A 17,326-nucleotide genomic window follows, 5' to 3' on the forward strand; every position below is an offset into this window, starting at 1 on the left:
CATAATGGTCTCTTCCTGAGAACAACTGGCTCAGAGAGATGGTTTGGTGTGGGTGGGTGTGTGTGTGACTGAAAGGCAGAGTGTGAATGCTGGGGCATCTGAAAAAGATGGAGGAGATTTACAGGCAAGAAACTCATCCAAAATTCCCTACCTCGAAGACAGGCCACACCCGTGAGAAACAGCAGGAAAGCACTTGCATATGGAGTAGCTGGAATGATCTTAGACATAACAATATAACCTGAAAAAGAATGTTAAAAACATGTTCAAGTGACTGTAACACTCAAACAAACTTCCACAAATGTACTGTTAAAAATGTACAGACTGGTTACATCATGGCCTGGTACGGCAATTCCAATGCACAGGAATGTAGGAAGCTGCAGTCAGTAGCGGACTGTTAGGGAATTTCCTTTTCCACACGACTCAGACCCAGGTGCTCGTTCGGAGACTCTTTACTTACGTGACACGGAGAGCCGTCCCTCCGGAGAGCAACGACTCCGCTTACAATCAGTACACAGATGCTCTTTATGGTTGATTCCAATGGGTATGGTTTGTTCAACATTTCCATATCTGCTATTGTTCTAAGCAAGCGAGAGGGAAAACACTTAAGTCACGTAGCCTTGTGGTGTTCAGTTGTAGGCCAGAGGGCAATGTCACATAGTCTTATGTCTACAGCAGGAGGCCAAAGGGCAACACCAGGATTTTCTGCTGATCCAGGCATTAAGCAATACAGACACACAATTCTATGCTCTTGCAAAGGAATTTACCCGACCCAGCTGGCCAAAATCCTCCACACGGACTCAGCCCAATACGTCACGCATGTCCCTTTCCGCATCATCTACACGAGGTGCTGCTTTGAGAAGGCAACATCATCAACAAGTGTCGTTTGAAGGGAATGGGAGGGTGACAACTTAGTTTATTAGGGGGTGTTGAGGAGAGCAGAGAGCATTCTAACTGGCTGCATCACCATCTGGTATGGAGGGTGCATTGTACAGGATCGGAAAAAGCTGCAGACGGTTGAAAACTCTCCCAACGCATTCACGGACACGAGCCTTCCCAGTATCAAAACCACCTTCAAATGGCGATGCCTCTAAAATGGCGGCATCAATCACTAAGGACCCCCACAAAAAAGGACGTGCCCTCTTCTCATTGCTATCGTCAGGGACGAGGTACAGGTGTCTGAAGACACACATTCAACGATTCAGGAATAGCTTCTTTCCCTCCGCCGTCAGATTTTTGAACAGATAATGAACAAACTCATAAATACTACTTCACTCTCTTTGCTCTCTTTTGCACTACACATTTAATTTAATACATATAAATGATCGTAATTTATAGATTTTTACGCATTGTATTGCACTGCTGTTGCAAAACAACAAATTTCACAACATACTGTATGTCAGTGATAAGAAACCTGATTCTGATTCCAATTATTCTGATGAGCCAAACAATACTTACACAATGGGAACAGCTCAGACAAGCGAGCCGATAAGATTTGCTCTCCATATCCAGAGCGATGATCAGCCCGATGCTGCAGCCAGGCCTTTTTTTCAATTAATAACGTGGGAGGGGTTGTTTTCTAACGGAGCGTTGCTGAAGGGGCTGAAAGTGCCCATTGCAAAGGTATCCCCGGACACTCCATGTGGCAAGGACGAAGGAGAGTACTGGGAGTGTGCAACAGTAAGGTAGCTCAGTGACCTCGCAGTTACGTTTCCAGTGGGAGGAACAAATTCCCCAGTCCCGCCAGTCGCTCAAGGAACAGGCTATGGACTCTGTTGAGCGCTGCATTCGCAAAGTCCTCAGCACTACAAAGGACCCCTCTCATCCACTGCACAATCTACCGACAGGAAAACCAGCAAGAGGGCCACCATCTTGTCGTAGGGTTAGGAGGCTTGCATACCTCAAAGACCCAGACAGCTATGTTGGCTGGAGTCAGAGGCTTTATGCTTTGGCTCTTGGTAGGGTCACCCATGCCAAACAGGTCAAAGGGTAGATGCCAGACTAAGAGTGGTCCACCAGTCCTCTACGTTCAGGGTTGAGCTCAGGGCTAGCAGCCCTGAATGGTCAAAAAAAATTGTTAGGGAAACAGCAATGAAGAATTCTTCTGTATCTGTGCGTAACGGTATGGACAGACACAGATGGAGGACCTTCATCAGCAGCGTATCGGGCAGTAGTCCTGTAAATCAGGCAGAAGGTACCACAGTGGAAGAACAAGGCTGTGAGACTTCTGAACACCCTGCTAGCACCCAGCACAGGTAGCATTATACTGATGTCTATTGAACTCTTTATGTCAACTTGCGCATCGACAGGATGTTTTTCAAAGTTACCTGTGAACATCATTGTGAATATTATGTTACGTATTGTATGTGACATATGTACTGTGTTTTTCACCTTGGTCCCAGAAAAACTTTGTTTCATTTGGCTGAATGACAATAAACTTGAACATGAGTGAGAGGGACTGAAGATGAAGTTAATAGCCGGGTGCAGTTATATCTGAGAACCAGAAGGCAATGAAGACATCAGCAACAGGGAGATTATTGAGGCTAAATGCAAACTAGAGGAACAATGCTTCATATTTCACCTGGGTAGTCTACAACTTGGTAATATGAACACTGACTTTTCCGAACTCCAGCAACCACACCCCTCAGAGTCTTTTTTTTCACCTCTCTTGATTTACCTGGCCCCATCACTCCATTTTTTCCCCTCTTCCACTTTTTCCATCTGGTCATCACCCACACACTTCACCCACTGGTTCCCCTCCCCACATCACAGACCACCTTACACCTTAAGGTCTCCCTGCCCGGTGCACCCTCCAAAATGGTAATGTTTTATTCCCCAGTATGTACTGCTTTCCTTGTACGTGACTGTGCAAAACTCTTACAGCGAGGGTGTCTAAGACTTTTGCACAGTACTATATTTGTCAATGTGGAGTGGAGAGCGAGTTTGTAAATCTGGTGGGAGCAAAGGATGTTGAGAATGGTGAGGGTGGAGCGCCGCATGAGGGGTGTGGGACAGGTAGCAAAGGAGGAGTACCAGGGGCGGGGGGGTGGGGTGGCACAGGTGCAGGCAAACCCAGCCCTGAGACACCAGGCAAGGTTATTCGATTCCACACAATTGGTGCGTTGATTGTTACTGAATGTCTCTCTGGTGCTTCCCACTCCTGTCCCCTCTCCCTGCTCCCCTTCCCACCCTCAGTCCACAAAACAGACCAATATCAGAGTCACGGTCATCATCACTCATGTAAGTCATGACATTTCATTTTGTTTGCAGCAGCAGCAGCAGTACAGTGCCATACATAAAACTACTACAGTACTGTGCAAGGGTCTTAGGCACCCTAGCTCTATATATGACTAAGACTTTTGCACAGTACCAACTGGCATTGTAATAATTCATCGGCATAGTTAGCATGAAAAACAAAATGCTTCATTGTACCTCAGTACATGGAAGATAGAACACCACAGCACAGTAGAGGCCCTTCAGCCCACGACGTTGTGCCAACATCCTAACCTACTCCATGATCAATTTAACCCTTCCCTCCCACACAGCCCTCCATTCCTCCTTCATCTATGTGCCTACCTAAGAGTTTCTTAAATGTCCCAAATGTATCTGTCTCCACCCACCTCTGGCAGTGTGTTCCACACATCCACCACTCTCTGTGTAAAGACCTGCCTCTGATATCCCCCCCTATAATTCATATTCTTCCCCGAATCTGAGAAAAGACATTCTTGCCATAGAGGGAGTACAAAGAAGGTTCACCAGATTGATTCCTGGACTGGCAGGACTTCCATATGATGAAAGACTGGATCGACCAGGCTTATACTCGCTGGAATTTAGAAGATTGAGGGGGGATCTGATTGAAACGTATAAAATTCTAAAGGGATTGGGCAGGCTAGATGCAGGAAGATTGTTCCCGATGTTGGGGAAGTCCAGGACGAGGGGTCACAGTTTAAGGATAAGGGGAAGCCTTTTAGGACCGAGATGAGGAAAAACTTCTTCACATAGAGAGTGGTGAATCTGTGGAATTCTCTGTCACAGGAAACAGTTGAGGCCAGTTCATTGGCTATATTTAGAGGGAGTTAGATATGGCCCTTGTGGCTAAAGGGATCAGGGGGTATGGAGAGAAGGCAGGTACAGGGTTCTGAGTTGGATGATCAGCCATGATCATACTGACTGGCGGTGCAGGCTCGAAGGGCCCAATGGCCTACTCCTGCACCTATTTTCTATGTTTCTATACTTTCCTCCAATCACTTTAAAATTAGGCCCTCTCATATAAGCGATTTCTACCCTGGAAACAAGGTGCTATATGCCGACTCTATTTGTGCCTCTTATCATGTTATACACCTCTGTCAGGTCATTTTTCATCCTCTTTTGCTCCAAAGAGAAACATGTAATAATAACCATGCTCCACCTTCCTCTCCAGGCAGATTCCATCATCTTTAGCCTTTTTTCACCACCTCCCAGCTTACGGTGCTATTCCCCTCCTCCATCTGTCTATCAGCTCAAACCCCCCCTCCCCCACTGAATCCACCTATCACCTCCCACGTTACAGTGCTATTCCCCTCCTCCATCTGTCTATCAACTCTCTCTCCCCCCTCACTGAATCCACCCATTACCTGCCAGCCCTTCCCTCCAACTTTCACACTGGCTAGCTCCTACCCCCATCCTGTAATCCGTTACTCACTGGTTCATCTGTTCCGTATCTTACAATATATAAATGCATTTTAGTTTGTTACTCATGTGTACTTCACCTGGAGATTTTATCCATAGCTTCATAAGTTATTGTAACATTGTCTAGTTTCTTTTTACTTTATATAGTTACATACGGTATATACACGTACAGAGTCAAACGACAATAAACTCGAGTTTGAACTTGAACTTTAGTTGACGGGAAGGGTCTCAACACAAAACGTCAACTGTCCATTTCCCTCCATAGACACTGCCTGGCCCGCTGAGTTCCTCCAGCGTGTTAAATGAAATCATCAAGTTAGGAGGGACACGGGAATATTTTACTGGGTTTGTGACGACCGTGCGGTTGTCACTTCCGAGTACATTCAGCTCACTGTACTGTGGTTTCCTCACATGCAGTGATCACGGGGGCAGGGGGAGCCATATCACAATTTTATACAGCAGCAGTCATCCAGAAATGTTGGGTACGTCGTCTCTGACCACTGGGTTAGCAAGTACCAATTAGCTTGTTTTCAATGCACACTTTGTTTTTCTGTTTTCAACAGAACTGCAACTCTGCAGGGGATGGAGTGTACCCTGTGCACAGAGGACAACAAGCTGGTTTAACTTGTGTTTACGTCTTTGAAACCACAGACATTCAGAGATATACACACACACACAAGATGGAGTAGCTGAGATAGAGGCCAAATAAAAAGAAACTCAGACCAGGCTGTGAAAGTGAGTAAAATAGTGCACACAACAGAATCTGCAGATGCTGGAAATCCTCAGTAATGCACACAAAGTGCTGGCAGAGCTCAGCAGGTCAGGCAGCATCTATGGAGGGGAATAAACAGTTGAGCTTTTGGGCCAAGACCGTTCGTCATGTCTGTGTGTGCAAATTTGGTGTGCATGTGGGACATTTGATTTGTCACAGTTGCAAGCTCCAAGAAAATGTTGATGAACTGACAGGCACAACTTTGCAGTTGCCAGGCTTTTCCTGCTACCTATAGAAACATTGAAAACCTACAGCACAATACAGGCTCTTTGGCCCACGAAGTTGTGCCGAACATGTCCCTACTTTAGAAATTACTAGGCTTACCTATAACCCTCTATTTTACTAAGCTCCATGTGCCTATCTACATGTCTCTTAAAAGACCCTATCGTATCCCCCTCCACCACCATTGCCAACAGCTCTTTCCACGCACTCACCACTCTCTGAGAAAAAACTTACCCCTGACATCTCCTCTGTACCTACTCCCCAGCACCTTAAACCTGTGTCCCCTTGTGGCAACCACTTCAGCCCTGGGAAAAAGCCTCTGACTATCCACACAATCAATGCCTCTCATTATCTTATACACCTCTATCAGATCACCTCCGTCACTCCAAGGAGAAAAGGCCGAGTTCATTCAACCTATTCTCATAAGGCATGCTCCCCAATCCAGGCAACATCCTTGTAAATCTCCTCTGCACCCTTTCTATGGCTTCCACATCCTTCCTGTAGTGAGGCAACCAGAACTGAGCACAGTACTCCAAGTGGGATCTGACCAAGGTCCTATATAGCTACAACATTACCTCTCAGCTCCTAAATTCAATTCCACGATTGATGAAGGCCAATACACCGTACGCCTTCTTAACCACAGAGTCAACCTGCGCGGCTGCTTTGAGAGTCCTATGGACTCGGTCCCCAAGATCCCTCTGATCCTCCACACTGCCAAGAGTCTTACCATTAATACTATATTCTGCCATCATATTTGATCTACCAAAATGAACCACTTCACACTTATCTGGGTTGAACTCCATCTGCCACTTCTCAGCCCAGTTTTGCATCCTATCAATGTCCCACTGTAACCTTTGAAAGCCCTCCACATTATCCACAACACCTCCAACCTTTGTGTCATCAGCAAACTTACTAACCCATCCCTCCACTTCTTCATCCAGGTCATTTATAAAAATCACGAAGAGAAGGAGTCCTAGAACAGATCCCTCAGGCACCCCATTGGTGACCGACCTCTATGCAAAATATGACCTGTCTACAACCACTCTTTGCCTTCTGTGGGCAAGCCAGTTCTGGATCCACAAAGCAATGTCCTCTTGGATCCCATGTCTCCTTACTTTCTCAATAAGCCTTGCATGGGGTACCTTATCAAATGCCTTGCTGAAATCCATATACACTATATCTACTACTCTTCCTTCATCAATGTGTTTAGTCACATCCTCAAAAAATTCAATCAGGCTCGTAATACACAACCTGCTCTTGACAAAGCCATGCTGACTACTCCTAATCATATTATACCTCTCCAAATGTTCATAAATCCTGCCTCTCAGGTTCTTGTCCATCAACTTACCAACCACTGAGGTAAGACTCACTGGTCTATAATTTCCTGGGCTATCTCTACTCCCTCTTTTGAATAAAGGAACAACATTCGCAACCCTCCAATCCTCCAGAATCTCTCCCGTCCCCATTGATGATTCAAAGATCATCGCCAGAGGCTCAGCAATCTCTTCCTTCACCTCCCTCAGTAGCCTGGGGTACATCTCACCTGGTCCCGGCGACTTATCCAACTTGATGCTTTCCAAAAGCTCCAGCACACCCTCTTTCTTAATATCTACATGCTCAAGCTTTTCAGTCTGCTGAAAGTCATCACTACAATCACCAAGACCCTTTTCGATAGTGAATACTGAAGTAAAGTGTCATTAAGTACCTCTGCTATTTCCTCCAGTTCCAGATACACTTTCCCACTATCACACTTGAGAGGTCCTAAGATTTCACGTCTTATCCTCTTGCTCTTCACGTACTTGTAGAATGCCTTGGGGTTTTCTTTAATCCTGCCTGCCAAGGCCTTCTCATGGCCCCTTCTGGCTCTCCTAATTTCCTTCTTAAGCTCCTTCCTATTAGCCTTATAATCTTCTAGATCTCTAACATTACCTAGCTCTCTGAACCTTTTGTAAGCTTTTCTTTTCTTCTTGACTAGATTTATTACAGCCTTTGTACACCACGGTTCCTGTACCCTACCATAACTTCTCTGTCTCATTGGAACGTACCTATACAGAACTCCACACAAATATCCCCTGAATATTTGCTGGATTTCTTCCGTACTTTTCCCTGAGAACATCTGTTCCCAATTTAAGCCTCCAATTTCCTGCCTGATAGCCTCATAATTCCCCTTACTCCAATTAAATGCTTTTCTAAATTGTCTGTTCCTATCTCTCTCCAAAGGTATTGTAAAGGAGACAGAATTATGATCACTATCTCCAAAATGCTCTCCCACTGAGAGATCTGACACCTGACCAGATTCATTTCCCAATACCAAATCAAGTACAGCCTCTCCTCTTGTAGGCTTATCTACATATTGTGTCAAGAAACACCTAACAAACTCCACCCCATCTAAACCCCTCACTCTAGGGAGATACCAATCGATATTTGGGAACTTAAAATCTCCCATCACGACTACTCTGTTATTATTACACCTTTCCAGCATCTGCCTCCCTATCTGCTCCTCGATATCCCTGTTACTATTGGGCAGCCTATAAAAAACACCCAGTAAAGGCATTGACCCCTTTCTTTTCCTAACCTCCACCCACAGAAACTCCGTAGACAATCCCTCCATGGCATCCACCTTTTCTGCAGCCGTGACACTATCTCTGATCAACAGTGCCATGCCCCCACCTCTTTTGCCTCCCTCCCTGTCCTTTCTGAAACATCTAAAACCCTGCATTTAAAGTAACCAGTCCCGTCCCTGAGCCATCCAAGTCTCTGTAATGGCCACCATATCATATCTCCAAGTACTGATCCACGCTCTAAGCTCATCCGCTTTGTTCACAACACTCCTTGCATTAAAATAGACACATCTCAAACCTTCGGTCTGAGCGCGTCCCTTCTCTATCACCTGCCTATCGTCCCTCTCGCACTGTCTACAAGCTTTCTCTGCTTGTGATTTAGGTTTAAGGTGAGAGGGGAAAGTTTACTAAGAACCTTTTAAACACAGAGGGTGGTATGTATATGGAAAGAGTTGCCAGAGAAAGTGGTTGAGGCAGCTACAATAAAGACATGTATTAGAGAGGAAGGGTTTCAAGCAGGGGTTCCCAACCTGGGGCCTACAGACCCCTCGGTTAATGGTAGGGGTCCAGGACATAAAGAAGTTTGGGAACCCCTGATTTAGAGGGATATGGGCAGAAGGTATAGAGGAGGTACAGGAGCCTGAAGACACATGCTCAATGCATTATAAACAGCAATTTTCCCCCTGCCCTCAGGTTTCCAAATGGAAAATGAGCCCATGAACCCCACCTCACTTTTGTGCTGTCATTTTGCACTACTTACTTCTTGTATACTTCTTGTTGTAACATGGTAATTTCTTTATATATTGCACTGTACAGCTGCCACAAAACAACAAACTTCATGACCTACACTCAGTGATGATAAACCTGATTCAGATTCTAAGTAGTAATACCACCAGATGGGAGGTGATAGGGTTCGGAAGCCCTTGGTCACCTTTACCTATCATTTCCCAGCCTCTGTCCCTGCTTCCACTCCCTCTTCCTCATCCATATCCGCCCATCAGCTGCCCAGCTCTTGCTTCATTTCTTCCTTTTTTTCTTTCTCTCTCTCTCTCTCTCCCCCCCCCCCAGAGGAAGAGCCTCAGCCCAAAACGTCGACTGCCCGTTTCCCTCCACAGATGCAGCCTGAGCTGCTGAGGTCCTCCACAGTCTTGTATGTTGCTTCAGTTTGCAGCACCTGCAGTCTCCTATGTGTCCCGAGAGAGTAAGTTGTAGGGTTAAAGGGACCAGATTAGAGCAACAAACAATCTGCTAGGGGTGCTCAGCACATCAAGTACCGTCCGTGGTGGGGGGGACAGGCGTAACCACTGTCGTTTCAGGTTGAAACCCTGCTTCAATGCCTTTCCTCCCACAGATGCTGCTCAACCCGCTGACTTCCTCCAGACTCCAGCAGCGGCTGCCTCTTGTGTCCCCCTCCCCCAGAAGAGGGATGTGACTGGTGGGGTTACTCAGCTGGAAACCGGGTGCAGAGCGGATTTACCAGGGCGCTGCCTGGACTAGAGAGCACGTCTCGTCAAGATAGGTGAACAAGCTCGGGCTTTTCACTCTGGAGTGGATGGCGGATGAGAAGTGACTTGATAGAGGTGTACAACATGCTAAGAGGCATATATAGAGTGGACAGCCAGAGTGGTTGATGCATGAGACCAGGGGTGTGGTAGAGACAGATGCATTAGGGGCATTTAAAAAACTCTTACATAGGCATATGGATGACAGAAAATGGAGGGCTATGTAAAAGGGAAGGGTTAGATTGATCTTAGAATAGGTTAAAAGGTCAGCACAACATTGTGGACCAAAGGGCCTGTCCTGTGCTGTAAAGTTCTCTGTTCTGCATTCTAATACTGACTGATGGACACGAGTGCAGATCATGATTCAAGAATAGCTTTACCTAACACTTATTTATAGAGTATGAGGGCATTACTTCCCCCAGACGTCTACTGGGACATTCCCTCACCCACACCGAGCTGGAAAACAAGTCAAAGACATGCCTTTCAAGTCAGGGCACTTACCTTTTCTGTAGCAGTACAGCAGCAACAAAGGGGACGTGTAGTAGGAGACGGACCAGAGGACGTATGCCTGCCAGAAAACAGAACAAATGAGCTCAGAAAGTTTTATCACCTTTGCCAGTTGTGTAGCTCCTGCAACACAGGGGCGGAATGGAAGCCACGTGGCCCATACCGGGCTTCTACAACCGCTGCAACAAAACTGCACAGGTGAGATGTCCAACAGGAAAGGATCAATAAAATGAAATGGAGAACAACGGAGTGCAAAGGCTAAGAAGCACAGTGTGAGACAGAGGCCACAGTGCCAAGACTGCACACAGATTACAGTTAGCTTTATTGGTCTTTGGTACATCAGAACAGTGACACGCGTCAGTTCATGTCAACGAGCAACACAGAGAACTGTCCTGTGGTCAGCCCACAAGTGTTGCCACGCTTCCAGCACCAACACAACATGCCCACAACTTACAACACTAACACGTACATCTTTAGAATTTGGGAGGAAACCAGGGCACCCAGAGGAAACCTACCCAGTAACAAGTAGCACGTGCAAACTCCTTACAGCGGTAGGATCTGAACCCCGATCAGTGGTCACATGCTACAAGGCGATGCGCTAACTGCTACAGTACCGTGTCACCCACAGCGGTTATGAGAATAAAGCAAGGCATCTACAGGCTGTCCTACCAGGTGGGGAGGGAGTGTGTCCACTGCCACACCCAATCCCCAAAGGGGAGAGGACAGGGTGTGACCCACTGCCACACCCGATCGCAAAGGGGGAGCGGACAATGGGTGACCTAACTGCCCCAAATGTAACTAAAAAATCATGAACATCAGGCCCACTCTGCCAGGCATCTTAACTAATTAAAATGTTAATGGATCCAAACGGAATATATATGAAAATTTTTATGGTATGTTCCCTGTGAATTACCCTCACCACCCGACTGAGAGTCCCTTCTCAGCTGATAGGTGCAAAGATTCACTACCTTGTCACTCATTCTGAACTTTCACTCAAAGCAGGACTATTCCCCGAATTCCAGCTCTGAGAATACAATATGACACGTTATGGGAGGAATAATAAATGGGCTGGATTCTGGTAATGGAAATATCCAAGCATTACCCAAACGCAAGCCCCACCCTTGCAGGAGAGATTTAAATTGAGTAATTTGGAATTAAAGGCAATTAAAAGGGAACTAAAGTTCATATAATTAAAATCATAGTAGGTGAAGATCAGCAGTGCGTCAAAGGAAAAGGTTCAAGGATGTGCTCAAAGCTTCCTCAAAGAAATGGAATATCCCCACCATCTCCTGGGAATCCCAACCCACAAATGCTCGAAACCGAGAAAGAACACGTGGGATGATATCAAAAGCCTTGAGGAGCACCCAACAGAAGAAGTGTCAAAATCCCCACGCTCAGCCCACATGTCACATCAACAATCTCCTACGTAAACAAGGACCTGAACCTGCTGCAATTTGCCTGTCGCCACAACAGGTCCACAGCAGATGCAATCTCACTGCCTCTCCACTCAGCCTTGTCAATATTACTAATACCCATGTCAGGCTGCTGCTTACTGACTACAGTTCAATGTTCAACACAATCATACCCTGAGTTCTAATCAATAAGCTCCAAAACCTGGGCCTCTGTACCTCCGTCTGCAACTAGATCCTGACGTCCTCACTGGGAGACCACAGTATGTGTGGATCGCAAATAACATCTCCTTCTCACCGGCAATCAACACTCGCCCAACTCAAAGATGCACGCTTAGCCCACTGTTCACTCTCAACAGCCACAACTGTGTGACTAGCACAACTCAAGCGTCATCGATAAATTTGCCGACAATACAACTATTGTCGGCAGGATTTCAGATAGTGACAAGGAGGGGTACAGGAGAGAGACGGGCCAAGTGGTTCAGTGGTATCTCAGAAACAAGTTTGCACTCAAATTCAGTAAGACTTCAGGAAGGGAAGTTGAGGGAACACACACCAGTCCTCATCGAGGGATCAGCAGTAGAAAGGGTGAGCAGTTTCAAGTTCCAGGGCGTCAACATCTCTGGGGATCTATCCTCGGCGCAACATACTGATGCAATTACAAAGAAGGCACAACAGTGGCTATACTTCATTACGAGTTTGAAAAGAATTGATATGTCACCAAAGACACTTGCAAATTTCTACAGATGTACGATGGGGAGCATTCTAACTGGTTGCATCACTGTGTGCTATGGAGGGGCCACTGCACAGAGAAACGCCCTAGCTCACTCAACCTTTCCTCTCAAGACATGCTCTATAATGTAGCAGAGAGATAGGCCCTTCAGTCCAACTGGTCCATTCTCATAAGCCTATCCTATTTGCCACGGCTTAGCCCATGTTCTGATGATATCCCATCCATCCACTCAAGAGTCTTATAAAAGTTGCCTCAACCACTTCCTCTAGCAGCTCGTTCCACTACATGCCATCCTTTGTGTTAAAAAAAAAAGGTTGCCCCTCACGTTCCGTTTAAATCTCTCCCCTCTATCCTTAAATCTGTGCCCTCTGGTTCTTGATTACTCAACTCTTGGAAAAAGAATGTGCGCATTCACCCCCTCGTGATTTGATGCAGCTCTACAAGGTCACCTTCCTATCTCCTCCACTCCAAGGGATCAAGTCATAGTATAGTAGGGGAATTAAGGGTTGTAGGGAAAAGTCAGGGAGGTGGAGATGAGTCTATGGCCAGATCAGCCATGATCTATTGAATGGCGGAGCAGGCTTGACAGGCCAGATGGCCTCCTCCTGCTCCTATTTCTTATGTTCTTACAAGTCTGAGCTACATCTACACATCTACTCGTTAGTGCAAATATCTAATCAGCCAATCATGTGACCGCAACTCAATGCATAAAAGCATGCGGACAAAGTCAAGAGGTTCAGTTGTTGTTCAGACCAAACATCAGAATGGGGGAAGAAATGTGATCTGAGTGACCTCGACTGTGGAATGATTGTTGGTGCCAGATGGGGTGGTTTAAGTATCTCAGAAGTACTGATTTCCTGGGATTTTCATGTAAAACAGTCTCTAGATTTACAGAGAATGGTGCAAAAAACATAAAACATCCAGTGAGTGGCAGTTCTGTGGGAAAAATGCCTTGATAATGAGGGGAGTCAGAGAAGATTGGCCAGACTGGTTCAAGTTGACAGGAAGGCGACAATAACTCAAATAACCACATGTTACAACAGTGGTGTGCAGAAGAGAATCTCAGAACGCACAACATATGAATTGGATGGTTACAGCAGCTGAAGACCATAAACATACACAAACACACTCAGCGGCCACTTTATAAGATACCTCTTGTACCTAATAAAGTGGCCACTACGTGTAAATTCACCAGAACAGAGCAGACTATGAGTTCAAACGACAGCACGGTAGCATAGTGGATAGCACAACGCTTTAAGTGTCAGCAGTCGGATGATCTGGGTTCAATTCCCGCTGCTGCCCGTAAGGACTTTGTACGTCCTTGCCCCATGACCATGTGGGTTTCCCTTGTGCTAAGGTTCCCTTCCACATTTCAAAACTGCAAGGGTTAGGCCTAGTGAATTAGTGCTGGAAGCGGACTGTGCTGGCCGCTGACGCAAAAGGACACATTTCGCTGCACGTTTCGAGGTACGTGGGACAAATAAAGCTAACCTTAATCTAAAGCCCAGAATCTAAGGCAATAGTGCAAGAAGACAGGGTGCAACACGTTTAAAGGTGTGAAGGACTAGATAAGAAACTATCTTCAGGCTCTCATTCCCTTCCTGGTTCAAAGGAAGCAGTGCAGGGAAGATCCCCCAGTGACCCGGTGAACACTTCACCCTCAATCAAGACCACCAAGCCCTGGTTAACCAGCTGACCAGGAACTTCACTCTGCCACGAAAATTAGCAGCAGTCACTTAGGTAAAGCAAGAGTGACAACAAACTCAATGTGAGGCCCTTGGATACAAATAATAGCAGCTTGGATGTTAAATAATCATACATTTCACAATTTGGGGAAGACTTTGAATTGGCTCTTATATTCCATGAGGGGGTTAACCTCGCCTGGGACAATATTCACTGGAATTCAGAAGAATGGAGGCGGGGGTGTCTTATCAAAACATATACAATAATGAAAGAGATATGTAAGACAGAGGCAGGAAAGTTGTTTTTCCTGCTGAAAGCAGGGGACGTAAGCCACAAGGTCCAGAAGAATAGATTTAGGGCAGAGATGAGGAACAGAGAATGAAGTGAGTAGTGAATTTGTCGGTTTCTCTCCCAGAGAAGCAGTGAAGGCTGCCTAACTAAATATATTTAAGACATAGTTAAACAAATGTTTGCATAGCAGGGGAACTAAGGGATAAGGGATACAGGGAAAAGGCAGATAGGTAGAGCGAAGTCCACAGTTTATTGAATTTTGGAGCAGGCTTGACAGGCCAGATAGCAGATGTCTGCTCCTGTTTCTTATGTTGTTCTTAATTCTACCTCTCTTGATTACTCCAGTATTTTTACTTCAGTGTTCTTTTTCACGTTACTTCAAGACTACACTGCAATGTTTGCACCATGCCCTTGTTTTGCATTTATTGTTGTATTTATTATTGTTGCTACCATTTAATCCATGAGCTTCACATAAGCAAGGGATTTCGTTATGAAACAATCTGAATAAGGGTCCCACAGAGCACGTTCACATCATCCGAAATAGATCAAGAAATAGCCTCACACAGAGGGTAACTGCTGCCCTGTCAGATCAGTCACTTGGTTTTGCTCGGAATTTAAGTTGTGTAAACCTGCAAAATCAGATGAAACTGGCTGGTCCAGGAATATCCCTGCCTGGGGATTTATAAACACATCCAAACATCAAGGGGGTTTCAAATGTTTGTTCAACTTCATGTATCATTAGAGCTTCCAGTCAATAAACATACTGACAAACTAAAGGTTGGGATGTTATGTTGAAGTTGTTTTAGATGTTGGTAAAGCAAAATTTTGAAGTTAAATGTAAATTTATTATCAAAGTACATGTATGTCACCATATACACTCCTGAGGTTTATTTTTTTTGCGGACATACTCAATAAATCCGTAAGAGAATCGTTCTTTATGAGCTGTGTCGTTTGACGCGGGTAATTACAGTGTTTCCACGACCATGATTTTCTTGGCAAATTGTTCCACAGAAGTGGTTTGTCATTGCCTTCTTCTGGGCAGTGGCTTTACAAGACGGGTGACGGGAGGAGGGAGGAGAAGATGGCGGCACGATGCAGCGCGCGCGGCCGTTCCGAATGAATATCCATATGTGTAACTAGGGGTGCCGTGCACAATCCTGATTTGATGGGGACAGCTGTGAGAAGTGCAGAGGAACATCTGGAGTAACTTCTGAAATGCCTGCTTCGCTGCCGCTGATACTGTGCGATCGAGAATCTCCGGAGACGAAGGCCCCAAATTCTCGGCTTTGCGTATCACCTGTTGCCGGGACCGGGGTTGAAACGCTCAGCAGAGATGGTGCTTGGTGCTCAGTGTCGAATAGGTGGTCGGAGGCTCGGAGTTCTTCGGACGGACTTGGAGTCAGACTGTGGTCGGATACTTCCGGGATGCTGCATCAGCGAGTTGGCGGCACTGGAGGTTTACCGTCTGCATGAGATGATGGGACTTTTGAGAGACTCTGAGACTTTTACTGTGCCATGGTCTGTTCTTATCAAATTACAGTATTGCTTTGCACTGTTGTAACTATATGTTATAATTATGTGTTTTTGTTAGTTTTTAAGTCGGTTTGTCATGTGTTTTTCATTCTGGAAAAATATTTCTATCATTTATTAATGCATGCATTACTAAATGACAATAAAAGGGGACTGCGTGTCCTCATAATCATAATAATTAACCATTAGCACTACTCTTCAGAGACTGTCTGCCTGGCGTCAGTGGCCACATACCCAGGACTTATGAGATGCACCAGCTGCTCATGGATCACGCACCAACTGTTCTCGTGGCTTCATGTGACCCTGATCGGGGGCTAAGTAGGTGCTACGACTTGTCCAAGGGTGAACTGCAGGCTGGCAGACAGAACAAATACCTTACACCTCCATTGCTAGAGACATATCTCAACCCTGCTACCCAGCATAATAGAATAATGACCATAACAGAATCAATGAAAGACCACACCAATTTGGAGTATTGTGTGCAGTTCTGGTCACCTACCTACAGGAAAGGTATTGATAAAATTGAAAGAGCACAGAGAAAATTGACAGGGATATTGCCAGAACATGAGGTACTGAATTATAAGGAAAGGTTCAACAGATAGGGTAAATACAAGCAGGCTTTTTCCACTGAGTCTAGACATAGAGGTCCTCGGTTATGGGTAAAAGGTGAAATATTTATGAGGAAGCTGAGGGGAAATTTCTTCCCTCAGAGGGTGGTGCAAGTGTGGAATGAGCTGTCAGTGGAAGTGGTGGATGTGGGTTTGATTGCAATGTTTGAGAGAAATTTGGATAGATGCATAGATGGGATGGGTATGGAGGGCAATGGTCCAGGTGCTGATCCATGGAACTAGGTTGAAAGGTTTGGCACAGACTAGATGGGCCGAAGGGCCTGCTTCTGTGCTGCAGCACTGTATGACTCTGAAGGAAATCAGAGCAAATGCACCACATTTCCAAGAAGGACCAAGTTTACGTAAGAAGCTGCATGCTTACCCATCCCAGGATGCTGTCGGAATGCCTCTCCAGGATCTTCGGTTGATAGTAGAATCCCCCCTAATGGAGAACAAATTTCACATCACAATCCGCCACGTCATCAAGAAGCTACAAAAACCCAAAATAAAACAAATCCAGCCCCTTTCTGTTAGCCAATGGGGAACACTGCACCAATCAACACAGACAAATGGAATTGCTGTGGACAAACATGTTGGCTGGTATAGACAAATTAGGCCAAAGGACCTATTTCTCTGCTGATTAAATCTGATATCTGTATTGCTTTGTTAAACCACAAGCAACAAGATGCAGTGAAGATTTTATTGCGTGCTATTCAGAATGTACTCCCATAAGTACACTTAAGGAGTAATAAAGAAATCAGAATGCAAAATAACGCACATAAAATGCTGGAGGAACTCAGCAGGTAGGGAATAAACAGTGGACATTTCAGACTGAGAACCTTC

The 17,326-nt window shown here is 45.6% G+C and overlaps 1 protein-coding gene across 1 annotated transcript in view; it reads right to left on the reverse strand.

Annotated features, from left to right (window-relative positions):
* The window catches only part of abhd16a (abhydrolase domain containing 16A, phospholipase), a 147,911-nt gene that overhangs the window by 79,991 nt on the left and 50,594 nt on the right, over nt 1–17,326 (reverse strand). Inside the window, exons 2-4 of the mRNA XM_063048064.1 lie at nt 16,866–16,925; nt 10,224–10,290; nt 152–238 (exon numbers count right to left, since the gene is read on the reverse strand). Coding sequence (XP_062904134.1) covers nt 152–238; nt 10,224–10,290; nt 16,866–16,925 — 214 coding nt within the window. The remainder of the gene's footprint in view (nt 1–151; nt 239–10,223; nt 10,291–16,865; nt 16,926–17,326) is intronic.

The sequence above is a fragment of the Mobula hypostoma genome, chromosome 5 (assembly GCF_963921235.1).
Source record: "Mobula hypostoma chromosome 5, sMobHyp1.1, whole genome shotgun sequence".
In the NCBI taxonomy this organism is placed as follows: Eukaryota; Metazoa; Chordata; class Chondrichthyes; order Myliobatiformes; family Myliobatidae; genus Mobula; species Mobula hypostoma.